At 47.3% G+C, this 24824-nt stretch overlaps 1 protein-coding gene across 1 annotated transcript in view; it reads left to right on the top strand.

Moving 5' to 3' along the window:
• The window catches only part of lmbr1 (limb development membrane protein 1), a 51196-nt gene that overhangs the window by 8079 nt on the left and 18293 nt on the right, over window positions 1–24824 (top strand). The window contains exons 5-12 of the mRNA XM_083655772.1: window positions 79–182; window positions 10126–10252; window positions 10352–10420; window positions 10572–10636; window positions 10972–11044; window positions 16374–16463; window positions 17525–17601; window positions 18461–18538. Coding sequence (XP_083511898.1) covers window positions 79–182; window positions 10126–10252; window positions 10352–10420; window positions 10572–10636; window positions 10972–11044; window positions 16374–16463; window positions 17525–17601; window positions 18461–18538 — 683 coding nt within the window. The remainder of the gene's footprint in view (window positions 1–78; window positions 183–10125; window positions 10253–10351; window positions 10421–10571; window positions 10637–10971; window positions 11045–16373; window positions 16464–17524; window positions 17602–18460; window positions 18539–24824) is intronic.

The following is a 24824-nucleotide window of genomic DNA, read 5'->3' as shown; positions in this document are numbered from 1 at the left end:
TGAGTAAATGTTGGTTGTATGTGTGTATATTTTGTGTACATGTATATGTGTACACTCTCATGTGCATGGCTTCTGCAGGGCTGTGGAACCTGGTGTCACTGTTCTCCAACCTCTGCCTCTTTGTCCTGATGCCTTTCGCCTATTTCTTCTTGGAGTCTGAGGGATTCGCTGGATCAAAAAAGGTACCGGTCCTCAATTTTTAAATACTTTGTGTTGCCCTGCTGCCTGGAATGTTTTTTTTGCTTGCTATTTCTCAGCTGTTGTATTTGTCTTTATATATTATTATTTATCCTTTTGTCATTGCCTTTGTGCTTGGTCAGGATGCTCAGTGCCACCTCAGTAACCAGGCAAAAAAGTGTGGAAAATTAATTTGACAATTTCCCTGGCTTTTACAATCTGAGGGGGAAAAAACATGTGTCAAAGATTGATTGAAGTGTTGGGCGTCCGGGGTGGGGTAGCGGTAGATTCCCTGCCTACTACGAGGGTTGCAGGTTTGCGTCCCCCTGTTACCTCTGGCTTGGTCGCGCATCCATACTGGCACGATTGGCTGTGTCTGTGGGTGGGAAGCCGCATTAGGGTTATGTGTCCTGGTCGTTGCACTAGCGCCTCCTCTTGTCGGTCGGGGCGCCTGGTCGGGGTGGAAGGGAACTGGTGGGAATATCGTGATCCTCTCACGTGCTACATCCTGCCGGTGAAGCTCCCCGCTGTCAGGTGAAAAGAAGCGGCTGGCAACTGCGCATGTGTCGGAGGAAGCATGGCGCTAGTCTACGGCTCTCCATAGATCGGCAGAGGGTGGAGCAGCGACCGGGGCAGCAGGAGGAAATTGGCCAAGCACAGGTAGTCTGGATACACTACCAGATGGCAAATTGCTCCTGAGTCCTGTTTATTTCTCCTACCTGATGGCAAATTGCTTGACCCTAAGATTTTTTTATGATTTTATCAGCCTTTCTTTCGGCAAAGGTGAGAAACAAGGAATGATCCATACATTTGCTCGATCTAAAAACTGAGGCCTGGAAACCTATGGAACATTGAAACATGGAGTCCTGTTTATTTCTCCTCTCTGTTTGTGGATGCATGTATTGGGCCTGCCTGTCTCTCTGTGTGAGATGTTGCCTCTCAAACATCCAAAAGCAGCAGCAGGTGCCTAGTCTTTGCCCTCTCCCTGACTCAGGCCACTGACCGTAACTGCCACCGCAGAAAGCTCATTAACCATGAAAGTCTGAATCTGGTCTTCGCCCAGCGCCACATCCTGACAAACCCTTCCAATAAGGCCATAGGCTGCAAACGCTTCAACACTGCTGCATCGGCCCCACTGATTTAAGGCCTGATGCCCCGCCACCCCCTCCCCAGCCCCCTAAAATAAAACTTCAAAAGGACAGGCTAATAATCGAGTTGTAAGGCTCAGCGAACTTCCTCGTTTAATTGATTACCCCCAAAAAGAGGCTGGGGGCCCGTGTTCCGAAGGTCCATAAAGTCGCAACAACATGACAGCACAATAGAGCCGCGCAAAATGGAGGGGGAAAGATTTACTTTTAATACACCTCTATCCTGTGTCACAGTTTGAAACCTCTCTGGTTTATGTCCCTCCTGGCAAAAGCACATAAAAATTAGTCTGTACTGTAGTTTACAGCCAGTTCTTTATTTCCCCAGCCCACTAATTTGTTTGGGTTGGATTTCTTCAGTCGAGGGCAGACCCCGATCGCTATGAAGTGGGACGAGGGCCTCTGTCACATTATGCTTTTTGTTCTTTTTCATTTCAACGGGACTGTTTCTTGCTACTGATCATCCATAAATGTGTTAAGAGGAAGCACTGTTCAATGTTGAGCTGCACTTCCTGCTCTATTTTGCAAAGGAAGGGGTGGAGGTGTGCTGTTGTTATGCCAGAATGAATTCCTGTGTGTCCTTGTGATGCATTTGGCAAATAAAGTGTTTCTGATTCACTCTAATTTCACCTAAAAAAAAAACAGGTGTCGTGCAGAGTCGATCATGGGGCCAACAGCAAACAATGGATTTCAGTTTTTATAATGTGATATTATACTTTTCCCAATAAGAGTATTAGACCGTGATGTCGTGGGGTTTTATGAGCCATTTGATCATCCCAGGCTGTTATGGCACTGCGAGCTCCTTTTGACTGCGGAAATGAAGCGAATGATGAATTTAACTGGTAACGGTGCAAGTCAGCCTTTTCATGTGGCTGTGTTTACTTTTGACGATGTACTAAAAGACGCCACCAGAATAAAGATTGAAATGTGGATGTTTTTTGTGTGTGTGAATGTTAACAGTTCAGCTCTTCAGAGGCTCTGTTGCCTGAGTGATTAATAGTTTAACAAATTGTCCAAATTGTGGATGTATCGGAGTGACTTAGGGTCTTGATGTCAGATGTTATGATCTAGCTTTATTTGCTGGCGTAAAATGTCTCTCACTTACTGCTGTGCTCTCAAATCTTTGCAGAAGAGCTGCATCAACTGAGGCAGCTGAGAAAGTTTGCACTTTTAAATGTCATCCTATAGTTAAGTAAGTGTTTTAGAAAGCCATTTGTCTTTGGTGTATTTGAGCCATTCAATTTGCACCTTCAAATAATTACTTGTATATTAGAGGAGGGCCGTTTTATAATGCCTTTTTTTAGAGTTGCTGCATTGCTGCTGCTACTGCATGTCACAACTATATTAATAATAATGGCAGTAAGTGTTGTGTGTTGTTGGCGTATAATTCAGAGCATTGAGGTAATTCAAACTGTCCAGTACCTCTGTTCTTTAGCTCTCATTGTATTATATCCTATTATACAACGAGGAAAATTCTGTCCTGTCTGTCTGCATCCATTTTTCTCTTCAAGGAGTTGGCCAATTAATGTAACTGCACATGGGCAGAGGCAGAGGCAGGTATTGATGATGCAGATTTTTCAATTATCCCACAATTACGCTGTTTTTTAGCTTTTTTTGCAAGAGTTGTGGCGCACGCATCCCCGGAAGTCTGCAGGTACTTGTGACGTGTGCATCACAGTGTAGGGACCAGTGTTAAGGGAAGGATAGTTGGGACTTGATAGGGGGCGTGGCGTCCACACATCACCAGTAGATGGCATCATGATGAGAGCCATCCATGTCATCCTGCTCTGACACAGGCTGGATGTGAAGATGCTGCTGGCTCTTTGAAGCTGTGATGGCTGCAGCGTTCTTACGCTTCACCTCCTGTGTTGTTTCAAAGTCACAACAACGCAATGGCGTGTCATTTTGTCCCGCCAATGGCGGTAGCATCAGCCCCGAATCACACATCCACAAATCCCTCTCCTCAGCCTTGTATTTGTGTCACGGAAATTAAATCTGCCACAGTAATTATACTTGAAGAGTGTGATATATCTTGAAGCTGTATTTACCCAAGAACATATTCTAGCAGCATAATTTGATGAATGTGAGGCTGTAAAAGTTTTGAAGATGACAACTTTCTGTTATATTTTCTAGTTGTTGTTTTTAACCCTAACCCCCAGATCTGTGAAGTTTCTTCTGTAGCTCAGAAACATGCATTCGGTTTCACCGACAGTTATTCTAAATCGATCTAATATGATCATAATTGTGAAAACCAATTAACATTTCCAGCTAGTCCTAATGATTTTAGGTTTATCCTAGACATTTTTGATTCGAGTAAGCTTTCGGTAAAGGCACAGTGTAAATACTGGAAAGTGTGTTTAATTGCAAGAATGCTTTGCAGTAAATAGTCTTTTAGTCTTACCCACAGTATTGAAATGTGTTTGATCCTGAAACGAGTTAGAACGAGTCTGACCCCCTGACTGACCCAGCAAAGGGCCAACAGGTTTCATCTGGTAGTTAAAGAAACTCCTCATCAATCTCATCCTAAGGCCTAACCCGCCGATGATGAGAAGTGTGTTTATTGTGGAGGTCGGGAGGGGGGGGGGTTGAGAGGAGAGGAGAGCAAACCCGCGTGGTGTTACTAAGATACTCGTCTTTGTTGGAGCTCCACAATGGGGGCCTGGATATTTATTTCAAATCTCCTGCACATGCAGACATTTTTCCCAGGCCTTCTCTGAGGCAGGGCCAGCCGGAGAATATAAAGTGGTGTTTACATACCTTCCCTTAAGGTCACAATGTCTCCCTAAAGCTGCCTGTTACAATGTCCGTTACCACGGCAACATATTAGTTTGAGCTGGGAATTCAAAAAAGAAAAAGCGAGCTGTTCGGACCCCCCCCCCCCCCCCCTTCTCTTGACACCGTTTCTCCAAACTGATCAGTAATCAGTTCTGAGACGGACTGGTTCTGGACCAGATTTCCTGTTCCTGCTGTTAATTTTAAAGCGAGATATCCTGCATCAAACTTCCCAATATGAATCTGACTCCACAGATTTACTACAAATCCTGTTCATTTACATCACTTTAAGTAGGCCAGTCTATTATGCTGATAGGCTACTTGCTGTACTTGGACATAACCTTTGGCTTGACGAAACCCAGGTGACAGTCATTTCTTCTTTGAAGACTTATCAGTGTGACACCTTGTTGTAATCACAACAAGCTGTCGTCACTGTAGGATGGCAAATAAAGCTTGGCAAAGATCAAAAGTACTGAAGCTACTTCCTCAATTTAAATTCTTCTGTTTTCTGACTCATAGCTGGTGAATCGGCCATGGGAGCAGCTGATTGGCTCATTTCAAAGAGTTTCAGTTTACTTTCAAAACGCCAAGTATGATTTTTATTGCAATGTTTTTTTTCCTTGTCAAATTTCCCTCACTCAGTTTGAACGATACGACGTGATGCCCATCATTTCCCATGCACTGTGTCGTTGCTTTTTTTTTATTAAGAAGTCTTATTAAGAGTCTTTAGAAGTTTATTCTGCGGCTTTACAGGGGAGTGTCCCTCTCCTCTGCTTTCTGTCTTCGACACGGCCGCGGCGCTGTGGCCGGCTGGTTGAAGGATACACTAATAAGGTCCCCGGGCGTCTGGCGTGTCTTTAGGCCCCTGCCCCCCTCCCTCACTTACACCCTTGGCCCTTGTCCCACACGCCCCCTGACAGTTAGCAGAGGGATGAGCCGCGGGCCCATCTCTGCCACCGCCCGCTGACCTGCTAACGATTGATGGCGGGTGCTAGGAAGCTCCTGCACCTCTGCTAACTCGCTCTCTGTCTGTCTCCCTTGTCGCTGATTCTCTCTCTCGCTCTCACTCTCTCTCTCTCTTTCCCGCCCAACAGCCCTGCACCTTCCCCAGTGTCCTCTCTCTCTCTCTCTCTCTCTCACTTGTCCACCATTGCACTTCAGAGGTGAACACAGTCAATGCACTATATCAAGGGCAGTTTCAGATTGTGAGCTAGGAGAAAGCTTTTGGACTGTCCCTAGGCCATCTGTGGTTATTGTGCTATTGGGTGGAATTGAAGGTTGATTTATGTTGCTGACTGCCTGTATGTGAATTCATATTATGGTACTGTGTTATGAAGCAGCTATTTTTCTCTCCGGTCCCCACATGCAATGCGTTTCTTGGAAGTGTCTCCAGTCTTGTACTAGCCTAGCTGCAGTTAACTAGCCCCACACTCCATGTGGGTGTGAGGATCAGTCCAGTCTTTTACTAGCCTAGCTGCAGTTAACTAGCCCCACACTCCATGTGGGTGTGAGGATCAGTCCAGTCTTTTACTAGCCTAGCTGCAGTTAACTAGCCCCACACTCCATGTGGGTGTGAGGATCATTCCAGTCTTGTACTAGCCTAGCTGCAGTTAACTAGCCCCACACTCCATGTGGGTGTGAGGATCAGTCCAGTCTTGTACTAGCCTAGCTGCAGTTAACTAGCCCCACACTCCATGTGGGTGTGAGGATCAGTCTTGTACTAGCCTAGCTGCAGTTAACTAGCCCCACACTCCATGAGGGTGTGAGGATCAGTCCAGTCTTGTACTAGCCTAGCTGCAGTTAACTAGCCCCACACTCCATGTGGGTGTGAGGATCAGTCTTGTACTAGCCTAGCTGCAGTTAACTAGCCCCACACTCCATGTGGGTGTGAGGATCAGTCCAGTCTTGTACTAGCCTAGCTGCAGTTAACTAGCCCCACACTCCATGTGGGTGTGAGGATCAGTCCAGTCTTGTACTAGCCTAGCTGCAGTTAACTAGCCCCACACTCCATGTGGGTGTGAGGATCAGTCCAGTCTTGTACTAGCCTAGCTGCAGTTAACTAGCCCCACACTCCATGTGGGTGTGAGGATCAGTCTTGTACTAGCCTAGCTGCAGTTAACTAGCCCCACACTCCATGTGGGTGTGAGGATCAGTCCAGTCTTGTACTAGCCTAGCTGCAGTTAACTAGCCCCACACTCCATGTGGGTGTGAGGATCAGTCTTGTACTAGCCTAGCTGCAGTTAACTAGCCCCACACTCCATGTGGGTGTGAGGATCAGTCCAGTCTTGTACTAGCCTAGCTGCAGTTAACTAGCCCCACACTCTATGTGGGTGTGAGGATCAGTCTTGTACTAGCCTAGCTGCAGTTAACTAGTCCCACACTCCATGTGGGTGTGAGGATCAGTCCAGTCTTGTACTAGCCTAGCTGCAGTTAACTAGCCCCACACTCCATGTGGGTGTGAGGATCAGTCCAGTCTTGTACTAGCCTAGCTGCAGTTAACTAGCCCCACACTCCATGTGGGTGTGAGGATCAGTCCAGTCTTGTACTAGCCTAGCTGCAGTTAACTAGCCCCACACTCTATGTGGGTGTGAGGATCAGTCTTGTACATGCCTAGCTGCAGTTAACTAGCCCCACACTCCATGTGGGTGTGAGGATCAGTCCAGTCTTGTACTAGCCTAGCTGCAGTTAACTAGCCTCACACTCTATGTGGGTGTGAGGATCAGGGGATGCTGAATATTTCAGAGCTGCTATATTTAGAGGTAGTTACACATTTAGAATGGCAAGAATAGAAACTTTCAGCGGGCGCTCTGGATGCCATGGCACAGGTCTTTTTTTTTTTTTCAATTCTTTTTTTTCTCTCCCTTCCTTAACCAGAGGAGACAGTTTGATGTTTGATGCAATTATGATAGCTTGGTTTGATTTGCCTATTTTTAAACCTTAATTATTTCACACTGTTTGAACAAAGGTGTCCATTGATCTTTTCTTTTCTTGGGAAGACAAGCAGCTAGAATCTTTCAGATGTGCAAGGTCATGCATTGAGAGGGGTGGAATGCATGAATCAGGCCGTTCAGTTCAGAGTGCTGTTTCTCTGTCTGACACAGTGGATTGTTCTTCCATCAGGGCAGCAGCCAGGGATGATAGTAAGGGAGGTGACAAGCATTGCCTTTGCCCTAAATGATCTGAATGGGTAATGATTTGAGTCTTATAAATGATTGAGAGACCTAGTCTAAAGGGAATACACCTTCAGCATGGCATGGACAGCTTGTTAAGGTGGACCGGCTCGCTCGAGCGGGCGCACGTCCTGCCTGTGGGTCCCGCTCGTCCCCATGCATCCTTAAGAGAGTGCCTGTGGGACATGGCTGAAGTCCCTGAAAGCATTCCTCTCTCACCTCTTTCACCTCCGGGGAACAAGATGCGCTCAGACGTCGACTCCTCTCCTCCGCCATTCTCTTTCTCTTTATTTCTCTCTCTCAGTCGCCATCCCCCCCTCCTCCTTTCACCCTCATTTTATTCAGTGGTGTTGAGTTTTCCCCACTGCCCAGTTGAGCCGAGCTGTGAGATGCTGGATTGCAGCATCCATCTCATGCACTCATGGTGTGCTAGAGACTAGAGTACAAAAGAGCACGAGGCAGTCAATTCAGTCTGGGTCAGATTTCAGAATTTAGGCTATATTTTGCTTTCTGTATTGCTATTAGGGATTTATTGGTAATGGCATAGCAACCTATATGCCTCCATGGTTCCCTCAGATGTTATCACTACAATGTTTCTATCTAATTTGTACTGTATATAACCCCCCGCCCCCATAACATTTTTCTAATAATATGTTTTTATGGGCAGCACATCCGTGCTGAATTAAGGTACTGTGTGTTCAAGTCCTGCTCACCCCCTTTTTTACATTACCTGTCAAGTGGCTGCAGTGTCCACTGTGGCCACACTGGGGCACTCCAGACCCTGCCCACTTTCTTTTCTGCTGTGCTAGAAAATTCTACAATCACTGAGGCTCCTCCAGAATAATGCTGTAAGAGGAGGTGAGAGGCAAGTATAGAACAAGTGAGGGCGCAGCAATAATAGCAAACGGATGCTACAGATTTTTGCTGCTTTACATTTGAGGCTTTTGGCTGACGTTCTCGTGCAGGGTGACTGATGATGAATAGGAGAATAAGCTTAAATTCTTAGATCACTAACATTACAACTAGTCAGCAGTAAGGGAATGCAATGGTCTGAGTCATAGTGTCCTGCCGTTACAAACTATGTGACAAACTATTCCTGTGACCCCTGTGCTTGAGGTGCTATCTTTTGAAAATAAATGTGATCATATATTTATGGAGTAAATGAGAAGGGGGTTTTCTTAAGCTGTAGGAGTCAGGACTGCTGTTCAGTGACCAAAATGATCATGCAAATGATGACAGGTGATGATGCTTTGGATCAGTGGTTCTCAACCTGGGGGTCTGGACCCCTAAGGCCACGGCTGTTGGCTGTTGCTGGGCCTTACTGCCGCAAAAGAAAAGGTAGCTCAGAGATGGATGGCGCCTCATACTCTGGCTTTGGAACAATGGGTATCTTGAGTTGGGGACCTGGCTGGCATGGAGATGTCGGTGGCCGGTATGCATGGCGCTAAAGTAGAAAATATTACGTCCTGGAATTCATTTATTGAAGCCGTGCGTGGGGGCAGGGCATGGGCTTCTCCATGATAGCTAGCTTCTTTTTTCTGTTCTTTTTTCTTTTCTTTGCTACTGTGAGCCAATATATGTGTGGGTTGATGGATGTGGGGGGGAGGGGGGTTATGAGTGAATTTGTTTGTGTTATGTATATATTTTGTATTTTGTGTGTTTTTTTGTAGATGTTTTTGGTTATGTTTTTCTCTCTGTATGTTAAAATTTAAATCAATAAAAAATTGTCGAGGAGTCGTACTGTTCTGAATGCCAGATCGGTGACGTTCCAAAACAGCCCAACGGACAGAAATCTACTGTAAATCTGTCCATTAGTATTACTAATTCTGTCTGTTTTATGACAGATTACGGGGCTCTCAATATAGTTTTGGGTGGTTGTGAGATGATTTATGGGATGGGATAATCATTTGTTTGAACTGTTCAGCACTCTGCATGTTGATGATGCATGTGATGTGATGGGGTTGCGTAGAGTAGGTATTGATTTGTTTTGAGGGGTCACAAGCCAAAAACCACTACTATGGATGACAGTCGTACAAGGATTTATACACTAGTTGTGCTGCGGAGCTAACATCTATTATGAATTGTATGAAACCTGAGCCCTGTCTGAGTTCATCTGCAGGACTAAAACCATTTCCATCCAATAAAAGAGGTCTTCGTGTATAAAAGGGGGGCTTTCAAAGAGAGACCTCCTTCATGTATCTGTTAGCAAATACTGACCAGCAACCGCACAGCCATTATGTTAGCTGGCAACAAATTGCTCATATGTACCCAATTTAACCAATGCAGAGAGCCCTTGTTAGCTCGTGCCTGGTAACCTGCCTGACATGTGTACGAGAACGCCTATCTATCTTACAGTGCTAGACGACAAGGCTCTCCAGCAGGGGGGAAATGGAATCTGTGTGAACAGGTAGAGGAGGACTTTATTAACCACTCAGCGGTTTGTGACCCGGAAAACCCAAATTACCCCAAAACCCTCTCGTCTGCGCGGCCCGGGACACGGCCGTGTTAAGGGACCTCCTAATCGGCCCCAGATGGGAGGCCTGCTCTCGATCGCAGACAGTAGCTAACCCCCCCCCCCCCCTCCCCTTTTTAATTTCACCTCTGCCACCACCAGCCCTCCGCCCCCTCCCCCGGTTAGACCCACTTTATAGACCGCAATATGTGTGTATAAAAGAGCTGTTTTACACAGGAATCCGTGGGAGCGTTTATGTCATGTTTGTGTGCTGTGAATGGAGGTAATGCTGTTTAATATGAGTGAGGCAGGATGGGGATGGGGGGGGGGGGGCTGCTAGCATGTATTCTAAGGTTGATTTCTTTCTTATGTTTGCACGTGTGTCCCCCCCCCCCCCACACACACACAGGGCATAAGGGCGCGTATCCTAGAGACCTTTGTGATGCTCTTCCTGCTGGCTTTGCTCATCCTGGGCATAGTGTGGGTGGCATCAGCACTCATTGACAATGATGCAGCCAGTATGGAGTCGCTCTATGGTATGTCTTTATGTCTTTAGACGTTTCTCTAACTCTCTTATTGGATTTCCGACTCTTCATAATATTCTGTGTAATATTGTATTTTGTCTCTTCGCCTAGATCTCTGGGAATTCTACCTACCGTACCTCTACTCCTGTATATCCCTGATGGGGGGGCTGCTTTTGCTAAGTATGTCTTCTAGTTCAGTGACAGTGCCATACACACTGAAGCTTCTGTTTGGGTGTTAAAATACCACACTCGAGTTACGTATTGCAGCAATAGATTATTGCAGTGAAATAATCAAACTAATGTTCATGTTGCTTTTTTGTCTCCTATCTAGTGTGTACTCCTGTGGGACTGTCTAGGATGTTCACTGTCATGGGCCAGTTACTAGTGAAGCCAACAGTGAGTAATTATTGAGATTAGATTTTGAGTGTTTTAAAAATAATTTTGTCAGTCGTTAAAAAAAAAATTGTTCAGTGACATTTTGAGGACTTATTCTACATTTGAAAACTTGTGTTTCTCTGAAAGTCTACAGAGTTGTGGTTTGACACAGCAGACTTCAAGTCACTGTGCTCCTCCATTGTGAAAGATGTCTGTCTTAGTCACCAATTTACATGCACAACAGAGGACTACAAATACGTCACCAACTCATCCTCCCATCTGCCATCTCTCCAGTCCCACTTTGGGCCTAATTATAAACCATTTCATCTCTTCTCCCTCTCCTCCCTCCCCCTCAGATCCTGGAGGACCTGGATGAGCAGATTTACTGCATCCATTTGCAAGAGGAAGCCCTTCAGAGGAGATTAAACGGTACGTCTGTGGGAGACGTGTTGGCACATTATAGGGGGGGGGGGGGGGGGGGGGGTGAGTGCCCTGTTGGGTGTGATGGAGCGCGGCACACTGGAATCAATTAGCATTGACAAATCAGCCAGGCACACACATGTCATGCACACGCGTGTGCATGCACACACACACACACACACACACACACACACACACACACACACACACAAACACACACACACAGGAAAAACCCACACAGTTGATACTAGGCCTTTCTCTACCTCTGTCTTGCTCTCAGACCTTGCTGCTAAAGGGCAAGGCAACTGCCATAGCGGGGGGCCATATTTGATGTTGGGGAGGTTTTTAAAGGTCCATTTAAAGGCACTGTCACTGCTGGCCAGATGATTGTCTCATTTGATCACAGGCCTAGAATGGTGGCCTGGGTAATAGGATGTAATTGATTGAAGTGTCTTTAAAAAAGGCTTTGGCTTGGTGCTGTGGATGTTCACAGGTTAAGTGACTGCTGAGAAGAGACCAGGAGCTTTCTGCTCTCCGGACTTCAGCTCAATGGGCAAATCTTAAGAGGCCGAGTTTGAGAAAATGTTATTTTTCAACCTGCATTTCCTTTTCATCTGCCGCCCCCTGTGTTCCCAAATTCCTTCTTTGACGCCGAATAATGTCACAAAGCAGGAAGTATTTGGGCCAAAACGTACTTTAATATTAACTCAAGCACACAGCCAAGTGTACAGATGCGAGTAAATGAAGAGGATGAGCGTCCTTTCAAACCAGGGAGGTAAAGGAGATGCTTCCCTGATAACGCGTGTTTTTGAACGCTACGCCGGCCACCTCCATAGACTGTCACCAAAGCGTATGGTTTCCTAGAGCGCACGCCAAACTCCTCCGCTTTGAACGGCGTGATAGGATAATTGTAATCTGTTCCTTATCATCTCCAAGAGTGTTTGATCTTTACAAGTCACTGTGAGGCGAAAAACAATAACAGTGGTTCAACATCTCTGCCGGTGCACTGAGGCCAAGCTGGACTCCCATGTTTGCATGTTAAAGTGGGTGGGTATTAGGGGGTGAAAGGAGTATGTTGATTGGTGGAAGCTTAAAACTTGCGCATATCAGGCATGTCAAGAATGTGTGTGTGTGTGTGTGTGTGTGTGTGTGTGTGTGTGTGTGTGTGTTTAAATACATAATATGCACATGTACGAGCACACACGCATGTACTCACACCCTCACACATAGGTGAAACTGGAGGGTAGATCTCCTGAGAGCCTGGAGTAGGAAGCAGTTCAGGAATAGTTCACAGGACACAGTCCAGAGGCATCCACTCTGCGTCCAGCAGATTAGCCTTATCCCATTACTCTGTTTGTGTTTGCAGATTTGGACTATTGAGCCACATCAGTTGCTGTATCTATGTTTATTTACACTTCTGCTCCCTCCATCCGCCTTCCCTTTCCGTGCAATTTACATTTGTAATGACTTAGTGGATTCAGGTTTTTAGTTGCAGATCAGCAGACAGTTCCTGCCTTCATCTGGCTGACTGCTCCTGTTTGTTTGTTTACTCTGTCAGGGGTATGTATGAAATAGTGAACTCAATATGTGAAATGCTGGGACACACGCAGTGGCACTATCAGATAAGCTGCCCATGCTTAACACACATGGGGAAATAAGCGTATGTACTGAGGCCGAAATTGTCAATTATTATTTGTTCTAGGTTACCTCTGCCAAGGAGGTTATGTTTTCGGTGCTGTTTGTCTGTTAGCAGGATTACGGAAAAACTACTCGGCTGATTTTCATGAAACTTGGTGGAAGGGTGTAACCCATTACATTTTGGAGTGGATCTGGGTCGGGTCAAGGAAGGGGGCGGGGCTAGGGAAAAGGGGCCGTAGCTGGGAGTGGCTAGTGGCTAGGTGTATCTGGGTGGTGGGAGAGGGCGTGGCCAGGAATGGGGTGTGGCTAGGGAAAATGGGCCATAGCTAGGCTAGGGATAGTAAGGTCATAGAGAGTCGTGGTTTGAGGCGTGGGTAGGGGAGTGGCTAGATGTATGTGGGTGGTGGGAGGGGCATGGTCAGGACAGGGACTAGGGAAAAGGGGCCATAGCTAGAGAGATAGGCAGGTCGTAGAGTCGGTCCGAAGGGCGTGGTGGACCGTTAGCCTTGGCAGGTTTGTGCACTCTGAGCGCACTTCTAGTTTGTTATTGGACAGCAAGGAAAAGTGACTGTATAAATTCAGTAGGTAGGAAATCCTGGTAGCTGAGCAGGGTAAGGCGCCTACCAGGTGTAACATGAAAGATGTGGGTGACTTGTGTAAGTGTTACACGTGTCATCCTCCCATCCTTCCTGGAACTTCTTACTGTGTGTGCGCTGTGCTGTGCTATGCTATCCTGAATCCAATAAAGCAATTGGCTTAAAATATACACTCAGTGGCCTTTAAATTTGAATATGTATATTTTGCACAGCTGACCTTTCCCCACTGATTATGTATAGGATAATTGTTACAACTCTAGTCAACATGAATCCCTGGATCCATTCTGCCTGATATCAGCAGGAGGCTGGTGGTGTGAAAGTGTAGGGAATGTTTTTTCCTTGGGTTACATTAGGCCACATACTGACCAAGTGCATCCCTTTATGTTTCAAATGAATCAGTCCAGCAGGATAATACACCATATCACAAAGCACACATCAGGCGTCTGGGTAGTGTAGTGGTAGATTCCCTGCCTACCAACACAAGGGTCGCAGGTTCATGACCCTGTGTTACCTCCGGCTTGGTTGGGCGTCTATACAGGCACAATCGGCTGTGTCTGTGCCGGGTGGGAAGCCGGATTAAGGGTATGTGTCCTGGTCGCCTGTTCGGGGCGGAAGGGAACTGGTGGGAATTGTGTGATGCTCCCACATGCTACGTCCTGCCGGTGAAGCTCTGCGCTGTCAGGTTAAAAGAAGTGGCTGGCAACTGTGCATGTGTCGGAGGAAGCATGGTGCTAGTCTACGGCTCTCCCCAGATCGGCAGAGGGGGTGGTGCAGCAGTAGGGGGAAATTGGCCAAGTACAATTGGGGCGATAATGGGTGGAAATCAGAAAAAAGAAAACACATAGTCTTCCAGCAGGATAATACACCATATCACAAAGCACGCATCGTCTGAAGATGGTTCCAGAGACATGACTGCTACTTTAGTTCACTCCAGTGGCCTACGCAGCCCCCAGATCTCAATCCAGTAGAGCTCACCTCAAAGAATTCACACTGTTGATGCAAAAGGTGTATAATTGCAATATGTAATTAGGTATCCAAACTAGTATCTGGAGTATGCTGCAGCTCCCATGGCTCCTTGAAAGTTTGTGAATTTGAGAAGGGGGAAAAATGAAGGCCTTGCAGCGTTTTTGAAAATCGACATGGATCATTGAAAGTGCGTGAATTAATTTATATACATTTTATTTTGAGCAAGAAATTTAGATTTTGTTTTACTTAACATGTAACACATGTAGTTGAGAAGTATTCACACATTAACTTAAGTCTCTCTAATTTGAATCATTGTCTGTGAGCTTCTGTAAAGCCCGCTAGTTCTCATTATAAAATTCTCAGTGTTGTAAGTTGAACTAACCTTGATCCGCATCTCAAGCTATGCCATGTTGGGTCCTTGAATTTGAGGGAATTGGGCCTGGAAAGTCCTTGAAATGTCTTTGAATTTGATGTTTAAGAAGGTGTGGGAACCCTGACAAACACACACACACACACACACACACACACACACACACACACACACACACACAGAGAGACACACACACGCACTTGTTCACACTGCCCTCTCCAGACCCTGATCTGCTGTGCTGCTGTCAGTCTTGGCTTGGCTGGGCAGATGCTATGCGGCACAATGACCTTGCCAGTGCCTCTGTTGTCTCAGCATGGTGTTTAGCATAATTGTGGATGACGTAATTGTTGGACTGTGGTGAAGGTTGGAGAGGATACGTTGAATTATTCTAGCCTCACTCAGCATCTCTACAGTACCTTGCTGTAACTCAGTCAGTCTTTCACTTGATGCTGCCAGCAACAGAGTAAGAAATATCCATTTAACTTCCGATCCAAGTGATGTCAGTTTCCACACTGCGGTTCAAATTCTCAATGCCCCCCCCCCCCTCTTCCTTCTTTAAACAAGTGATGATATTGTTCTTTGTATTTAGTTAGATCATCCTATTATTCATGGCTAATGGCTATCAAGAACGTGATATTTATTGGATCAATGATTTATCTGTCCTGGGTGACGAGTAAGGCCGTGTTTGGATATGTTCCGGAGATAGGTGATAGATTAGCTTGCTCGAGGCTGAGCAGATTTGGCTCCCCTGAGGGAGCGCGCGGCTCAGCTCGTCTCTGTTGAACTGCCCGTGACATTTCCTGTTGTGTTGTGACTGCGTTTGCTCGGAGGGTTCAAACTTTCCCCTGCTTAGATCCTGGGACAGGTATCTGCGAGGGCACAGACAAGGCTGTTAACTCCCTCTGCCTGTCTTTCTCTCTCTCTCGTTTTGCCTACTTCAACCCATCCAGACAGGGCGTGTCATAATAACAGAGGGGGAGAGAAAGGTTTGATCAAAGTGATTGGTCCTTCACTCCTGTAACAAAGATGAAAGATGGTATTTTTATTGCACGCTAGTAACGGTGTAACACTGAACTAATTGGTCTTGATCTGCCAATCACCCCAGGGCATGCAAATGGATACTCTTCCACTTTGGCTCCGAGGGGCCTCTACGCTAGTGCGTCAAGCCTGGAAGGAAAACAGAGTAAAACAGATAAATTAGCCTTAAATGAGCTGGCCTTGTGGTTTTCCTGGAGAATCCCTTGCTGTCTTCTCCAACCCGCTCAACCAGTTGTGGCATGTGCTAGACAGCTCCTGACACAGGAGATTATTTTTACTTGTTTGAGATCACATTGTTATGTTCTGAGCAGGATTACCTGTTTTGATGGGGTTTCTTAATAAAGATAAGTCAAATGCCATATGCTGAGGTAAGACAAATACAGCGAGAAGTTAACATGCTCTTAATTGTAGCATTAGGGACAGCATCTTCTCCTTTTCCTGAAAAAGTGTTTGACATAATGAAAGGTGACTGAAAATACTGGAGATGTATATCCACCACAATGATTGGGGTCCACTTGTAGTGAACATTAAGACATGTTGCCCTTGTGATGATATTTTGATCATGTTTTCCAACTGAAGCAACGTGCTTCTGAAGGTGGTCTGGCAGATGTCTGGCACATGTTAGGCAAATAAGTGGTGCTTGAGTGTGTGTTAAGTGTTAAGACAACAACTGGTCATGTCACTGAAAGTAAAAGACTGGATAAGACCTTTCAATGATTTCTCCCTGCAGGATCATCCACACATGCTTTTACTCGGGGAGGCTCTGCTCACCAACTGAACAAAGAACTGGACAACATTAGGAATCAGAGAAATAAATTGGGTAAGCATTTGTATTATGTGACAAGCCTGATATATTTTCTCTTAGGACCTTGAATCGCCATGGAAATATATGCCAAGATGTTAGCTTTTTAGATATTGCTGACAGGCAGGCCCTTTTCCCCCACTGCCTTAATTTCTTAATTTGGACGTGGACCAAAACTGCCTGATAATTCTCCATTCATTTGAGGGTATTATAAATGAGGTGCAGTGTGCACACTATGCCCGAGCCTTTTGGGGAGCAGGGAGGGGGAGGAGGGCAAAGGCACTTAGGATATTGGACAAGATGCAAACTTTATATTGTAGCCAGCCTTTTAGTGATGTCATTAATTTAGAAGGATGGTGCATATAAAGTGCACTTGGCAAACTTGTGGGGCAGGCGGGGAGGCAGGCGGGGAGGGTGCGCTCCGAGAACAGGGCGAGCTAGCAAGGTTGGGAATAGAGAAAGAAAGTCAAGGAGGCAAAGACTTGAGGCCAGCTATGTACACTGGCAGGGCACTGTATGTCTAACAGAAAACAAAGTACAAATGGTCTTAAACATGATGGATGTACAGTACTATTTAATTAAGAGGGATTTGAAAAATGATGATATAAACTCGAAATCGATTCACCTGGCCCAGAAGGCACATTATTAGTATGTCTTCCCCCCCCCCACCCAGGCAAAAATATAAATCATAATATTAATTTTGTTGCGTTTCTTTTTATGTACGTTTTATTATTGTTTTCACTGACTATGGCAATGATAAGCTAGACTAATTAAAGAGGAAGAGCATAATTTATGAAGGTTGTGAAATCCATATTACCTGGAGGGGGGAGCGATGAGATGGGAGATTGTCTTTGGTCCACACACTCACGATATGTTTTACTGAACCAAGTTGTACAAACTGTATAAATGAAGCCTGAAGGCTTGAGGTTTCAGTAACTGCCTTTGATCAATATATTAATTCACCAATGTTTGAATGTTTGTGTAGATGGAAATTACCTCATGATTGATTACAGAGATTTAATCTTCTGTCTTTCTTTACATGAATGAATCTTGTCTTGCTGTTTTGCTGACTTCGTCAGAGAGGAGAAAGAAAGCATCAGGCTGGGAGAAGAACTTGCTGTATCCCATAGTGATGCTGATACTGCTCACAGGAACGGTGGGTGCTGAGACTGACCTATCATTAAGCTCATAGTGTTTACCCATGGCGTACACAGCCTGGCTGGTGGCCATAGGGACTAACACAGTGCACCGCAAGCCCCATCCTCTCACTGTATACCAAGCTTCTGGGTGGGAATGTACTTTCATTTAATAGGTGTTTAAGAAAATGCTCAATAGCCACCTACAACAACTGTGATTTTGGAGAGATTATAGCGTAGCAATCCTATTTATGCTGCGTGATCACATTTGGATAAAGCAGGAAGGCCATGTGCGAGAAGCACGGCAGGTGTATCACACAACCCTCACATTGTTCAGGTTTTCACAGGCTAAATGTTGCACCACTGTACAATCACAAGATGGTTATTACACATTAGCATGCTGTATGCGGATCAGTGGAACACCCACAGTCTGATTTTAGCCTGATTCTTGATACACGGAGGTTTCTGATCACTAGCGTGTAGGGGTATAACAATACACATATTCATATATACAGTATTTATGGGTCTTTCACTGTTGAACAGTGGAAGCCTTCTACAAGGATATCACGGTAAACTAAAACTGAGACGAAAAAGGCAAAACATGTTAAAAAGAAATTGTCGTAAATTGAGATAAAGTAAATATTTCTGTGAAAATAATAAAATAAATGAAACAAAAGAAAATACATTCGAAAAATTTAAATCAAGGAAATTTCTCTGGCATTCCTACTTTTTTGCTGTATGGAAAACCGAACCGTGACACCACTGTGTCGTATCGAACCTAACCGGGAATTTTGTGAACTGTTACACCCCTACTAGCGTGTGATTTTATTTTTTAGTAGTTATACCATTTGTAAATAAATGTTTCTCCTCTATCTGTAGACAATCTCAGTTCTGATGGTGGCATTGAATATTCTCTACCTTCTCGTGGATGAGACTGCCATGCCCAAGGGATCCGCAGTAAGTCTACTGGTCAAACGCTCCAGCTGGAGGACATTTTTACCCTCCAACACACAAACACACACGCCCAGAATGTAAACTGAGCTCGCCTATCAGACCTGCCATGTTCCCGGCGGGGACATAAATCAAATTCCGGATATGCTCAGGTGCATGTCGGAAGAAAAGGCCCAGCCAGATGTTAATCGGGCCCCAACCTCGTCCCCCTGCTTTTGTTTGGGACGCTCATTGAAAGTCATTTCACAGCAGCGTGCAGATGAAATGAGCGCGCTACGTGTCTGAAGTCCACGGCGGGCAAATAAGCTGCTGCAACGCGCCGGCCAGGCCAGGTGAAGGGCTCTTACTGTGGAACTGCTCAGGCCAGGTGAAGGGCTCTTACTGTGGAACTGCCAGGCCAGGTGAAGGGCTCTTACTGTGGAACTGCTCAGGCCAGGTGAAGGGCTCTTACTGTGGAGGCCAGGCCAGGTGAAGGGCTCTTACTGTGGAACTGCTCAGGCCAGGTGAAGGGCTCTTACTGTGGAGGCCAGGCCAGGTGAAGGGCTCTTACTGTGGAGGCCAGGCCAGGTGAAGGGCTCTTACTGTGGAACTGCTCAGGCCAGGTGAAGGGCTCTTACTGTGGAACTGCTCAGGCCAGGTGAAGGGCTCTTACTGTGGAGGCCAGGCCAGGTGAAGGGCTCTTACTGTGGAACTGCTCAGGCCAGGTGAAGGGCTCTTACTGTGGAACTGCTCAGGCCAGGTGAAGGGCTCTTACTGTGGAGGCCAGGCCAGGTGAAGGGCTCTTACTGTGGAACTGCTCAGGCCAGGTGAAGGGCTCTTACTGTGGAACTGCTCAGGCCAGGTGAAGGGCTCTTACTGTGGAACTGCTCAGGCCAGGTGAAGGGCTCTTACTGTGGAACTGCTCAGGCCAGGTGAAGGGCTCTTACTGTGGAACTGCTCAGGCCAGGTGAAGGGCTCTTACTGTGGAACTGCTCAGGCCAGGTGAAGGGCTCTTACTGTGGAACTGCTCAGGCCAGGTGAAGGGCTCTTACTGTGGAACTGCTCAGGCCAGGTGAAGGGCTCTTACTGTGGAACTGCTCAGGCCAGGTGAAGGGCTCTTACTGTGGAACTGCTCAGGCCAGGTGAAGGGCTCTTACTGTGGAACTGCTCTGAGATTCTCATCTCTGCCTAACATGCAATGTGTTTCAAGCTCTCCTTATCTCATCTCATCTGCAGTGACAGAGGTGCGCGTGTGCGTGCGTGTGTGCGTGCGTGCGTGCGTGCGTGCGTGCGTGCGCTTGCATGTGTGCGTCAGCGTGTGTGTTTTGTGGTTGCATTCTTGTCTGAGAGGGGGCAACATAATGTATCCTATTTCTCCCCTCAATTCATTTCACGTCTCGCCGGCAACTGACTGAGCTGCCCTCGACATTCCAATTATTTTATCGGGGAGGGATATTTTCTTTGGCATGACGCGTCGCAGAAAATCCCCCAAATTACACTTGTCATGCAGCTTGAAGCTGTCCTCCCTGACAGTGTGGCCCCACTAAATGGTTTATGCATTTGTTGAGCTGGATGGATGCCACACCTCTGATCTCAGAGCACTACAAGGAGTGAGAGAGGGGGGGGGTGTTGTCCTCAAAGACGATCAATACTGATATGATATCCATCTAGCTGCCCCCCCCTTACCCGCGCCCCAGCTCTCAAAATCTGCACCCTCCATCACAGAAATGCCCTGAAAGTTACACATACGTTATACATACATATCCCCACTGATTTCCCCATACGATTCCGATACAAAAGGTCCCAATTCGATTTCCAATTTGATATGGATATATCAAGGAACAACCCCCTAACCTGGTGCATTATTAAAAATATTAATGTTTACAGATGTTTACGAGATCTCGTTGCGCTAAGAACTGGGAGTTAAAGCCTCAAGCACCCAATATCAGTTCCTTCAAATGAATATCGTTTTGATATCGATATATAGATTTTTCTTTTTACCCAGCTCTACATACGCTGTCTGTGCATTTTGTCATAGAGCTGAGGGTGGGAGAAGGGGGCAGAGGGAAGAAAGTGGGGGGTTAACGCCTGGAGAAGGTACTGCCGGAGAAAGGAGGCTCAGACTGTGGGAAAGTCAATTGAGGCCCCCGATATGCTGATGGGAGGGGGAGCACAATGGAAGTGCCCTGTCAATGTTTGTGTTCCCTCCCTACTAAGCATCCCAACACATACCCTTAGCATACTGAGCAGTGCCGCCACTCAGCTTCACAGAGCCCACGAGGGAGGTGGAGGAGGGAGGAGAGATGGAGAGAGAGAGAGCAGGAGGGAGGTCGAGAAGGCTGAGGAGGAGGGAGGAGAGATGAAGAGAGAGAGAGCAGGAGGGAGGAGAGATGAAGAGAGAGAGAGCAGGAGGGAGGAGGAGGGAGCAGAGATGAAGAGAGAGAGAGCAGGAGGGAGGTGGAGAAGACTGAGGAGGAGGGAGGAGAGATGAAGAGAGAGAGAGCAGGAGGGAGGAGGAGGGAGCAGAGATGAAGAGAGAGAGAGCAGGAGGGAGGTGGAGAAGACTGAGGAGGAGGGAGGAGAGATGAAGAGAGAGAGAGCAGGAGGGAGGTGGAGAAACTGAGGAGGAGGGAGGAGAGATGAAGAGAGAGCAGGAGGGAGGTGGAGAAGACTGAGGTGGAGGGAGGAGAGATGAAGAGAAAGAGAGCAGGAGGGAGGTGGAGAAGACTGAGGAGGAGGGAGGAGAGATGAAGAGAGAGAGAGCAGGAGGGAGGTGGAGAAGGCTGAGGAGGAGAGATGAGGAGAGAGAGCAGGAGGGAGGTGGAGGGAGGAGAGATGAAGAGAGAGAGAGCAGGAGGGAGGTGGAGAAGACTGAGGTGGAGGGAGGAGAGATGAAGAGAGAGAGAGCAGGAGGGAGGTGGAGAAACTGAGGAGGAGGGAGGAGAGATGAAGAGAGAGAGAGCAGGAGGGAGGTGGAGAAGACTGAGGTGGAGGGAGGAGAGATGAAGAGAGAGAGAGCAGGAGGGAGGTGGAGAAGACTGAGGAGGAGGGAGGAGAGATGAAGAGAGAGAGAGCAGGAGGGAGGTGGAGAAACTGAGGAGGAGGGAGGAGAGATGAAGAGAGAGAGAGCAGGAGGGAGGTGGAGAAGACTGAGGTGGAGGGAGGAGAGATGAAGAGAGAGAGAGCAGGAGGGAGGAGGAGGGAGGAGAGATGAAGAGAGAGAGAGCAGGAGGGAGGTGGAGAAGACTGAGGAGGAGGGAGGAGAGATGAAGAGAGAGAGAGAGCAGGAGGGAGGAGAGATGAAGAGAGAGAGAGCAGGAGGGAGGTGGAGAAGGCTGAGGAGGAGGGAGGAGAGATGAAGAGAGAGAGCAGGAGGGAGGAGGAGAAGACTGAGGAGGAGGGAGGAGAGATGAAGAGAGAGAGCAGGAGGGAGGTGGAGAAGACTGAGGAGGAGGGAGGAGAGATGAAGAGAGAGAGAGAGCAGGAGGGAGGTGGAGAAGGCTGAGGAGGAGGGAGGAGAGATGAAGAGAGAGAGCAGGAGGGAGGAGGAGAAGACTGAGGAGGAGGGAGGAGAGATGAAGAGAGAGAGAGAGCAGGAGGGAGGTGGAGAAGACTGAGGAGGAGGGAGGAGAGATGAAGAGAGAGCAGGAGGGAGGTGGAGAAGGCTGAGGAGGAGGGAGGAGAGATGAAGAGAGAGAGAGAGCAGGAGGGAGGTGGAGAAGGCTGAGGAGGAGGGAGGAGAGATGAAGAGAAAGAGAGAGCAGGAGGGAGGTGGAGAAGACTGAGGAGGAGGGAGGAGAGATGAAGAGAGAGAGCAGGAGGGAGGTGGAGAAGGCTGAGGAGGAGGGAGGAGAGATGAAGAGAGAGAGAGAGCAGGAGGGAGGTGGAGAAGACTGAGGAGGAGGGAGGAGAGATGAAGAGAGAGAGCAGGAGGGAGGTGGAGAAGGCTGAGGAGGAGGGAGAAGAGATGAAGAGAGAGAGAGAGCAGGAGGGAGGTGGAGAAGACTGAGGAGGAGGGAGGAGAGATGAAGAGAGAGAGCAGGAGGGAGGTGGAGAAGGCTGAGGAGGAGGGAGGAGAGATGAAGAGAGAGAGAGAGCAGGAGGGAGGTGGAGAAGACTGAGGAGGAGGGAGGAGAGATGAAGAGAGAGAGAGAGCAGGAGGGAGGTGGAGAAGACTGAGGAGGAGGGAGGAGAGATGAAGAGAGAGAGAGAGCAGGAGGGAGGTGGAGAAGACTGAGGAGGAGGGAGGAGAGATGAAGAGAGAGAGAGAGCAGGAGGGAGGTGGAGAAGACTGAGGAGGAGGGAGGAGAGATGAAGAGAGAGAGAGAGAGCAGGAGGGAGGTGGAGAAGACTGAGGAGGAGGGAGGAGAGATGAAGAGAGAGAGAGAGCAGGAGGGAGGTGGAGAAGACTGAGGAGGAGGGAGGAGAGATGAAGAGAGAGAGAGAGCAGGAGGGAGGTGGAGAAGACTGAGGAGGAGGGAGGAGAGATGAAGAGAGAGAGAGAGCAGGAGGGAGGTGGAGAAGACTGAGGAGGAGGGAGGAGAGATGAAGAGAGAGAGAGCAGGAGGGAGGTGGAGAAGGCTGAGGATGCAGGGGAGCTGTGGAAACGACAGGGGAAAGGAGGTGTTGGAGGTGGGGGAGTGGAGCTGCTTCTGTCAAAGGACATGCTGGTTTACAGCTTGATGAACAGGCACTAAGAGGCACCAATAAAAGAGTTACTGCAGGCCCTTCTCCATGGTCGCCACCACACTTGACACTGTATCTTGCAAAGTGGACAATTAAGCTGCAACTGGACTGTGATATTCTTCTCACTAAATACCAGCTTTAACCTCATATTTTCTTCCCCACTGGCTGACTTTGGCCAGTAGATCATTGTTTTACTGGCCCCTTGTCTATTATCACTGGCCCAGCAGGCAAAAAATATAAATAATCCGCCCCCCACAATTTTCCCTTTAAACTGTTCCCTTTTTGTTTTCCTTTAGTTATGGATATGTAATGTTGACATATTACACATATATGCAAAATATTAAATTAGGCACATATTGAATCAGTAAATTAATGCAGTGTATAGATGTAGATGTCTGTATCTACTGTGGTGGGCTGCCACGGAAAGATCATGACATACCATGCTCACAAATATGTTCAAAATAATTAGGTTGTATGTTTTTGGTTTAAATGGTCTCACTTGGTAGGCTAAACTTCTTGTAGAACCAGTGTTTCAAGGCACTGCTGAAATGTCGTGGACAGAGGGACAGAAGAACACGGACACTGCTCGTTGCCTATAATATTTCTATAATCATTCATTTACTATAGGATAATAATAACGGCTGTGTGCGTGTTTTCCCCCTGAACTATGAGCAGAAGCAAAAATCAAGGGGAAACACTGAAGTCTGAGTAATTAGTAGTTTCAGTGTATGAGGGGGCATCTTGAAAAAAATGACGACATCTTCTGAAACGCACTCTGGCCATCACAATCAACTTGCCCAGCATCAACTTTTACTGGCCCCGGGCCAGCGGGCCATTTTTTTATGTTGAACCCTGAATATGCACACACACTTGCATAATAGTGCATACAAACTTTCCCTCATGCACACAAATTTGCCATGACCTCTGAACTTGTGGCTGATGACCTGTTGTTCCTTCCTGTCAGTGTGCACCTACAGGAAGAAAAAAAAGACGGGTTTAATCCATCATTATTTGGGTGGTTATTATCTTCCATTAAAATTACCCTATATACATCAAAGTGTGGCAAAGGACAGGACTCTGGATATGGTTGTGGATTGAGGTGTGTGTGTGTGTGTGTGTGTGTGCGTGTGTGTGTGCGTGCGTGCGCGCGCCAGCTGACGACCTCACCCACAGCACAGGTGTTGCAAGGCGCTAATCCTAGAAGCAACAAACAGCAACCGTGCGTCTGCTGAATTAGCCGCGGCAGGCAGGCAGCAAAGACCAATCCCCTTCACAGACCCACACATGCCCCACACCTTCCCCCACCCCCGACAAACACACACACACACATGCACACACACACACACACACACACCCTCACGGACGCACCCTCCACCACCACCACCCTTCCTGCCATTGGAATGAATAGGAGTAAAGGGAAAGGAGAGTTGAAAGGAGGCGTAATGTGAAAGCTAGCTATCCCGCACGCGCACGCGCATTCACGGGTGCACACACACACAATCTCAATGCGTGCCCTCCCTCCCTCCCTCCTTCCCTCCCTCCCTCCATTAATAAATGACATCAGATGCTGTCTGCTAATTCCCTGAGAGAGAGAGAAGGAGAGAGAGAGAGAGGAGAGGGGCGGGGC

Source organism: Poromitra crassiceps (assembly GCF_964638095.1).
Source record: "Poromitra crassiceps genome assembly, chromosome: 2".
NCBI lineage: Eukaryota > Metazoa > Chordata > Actinopteri > Beryciformes > Melamphaidae > Poromitra > Poromitra crassiceps.
This window is presented reverse-complemented; position numbering and strand designations above follow the sequence as displayed.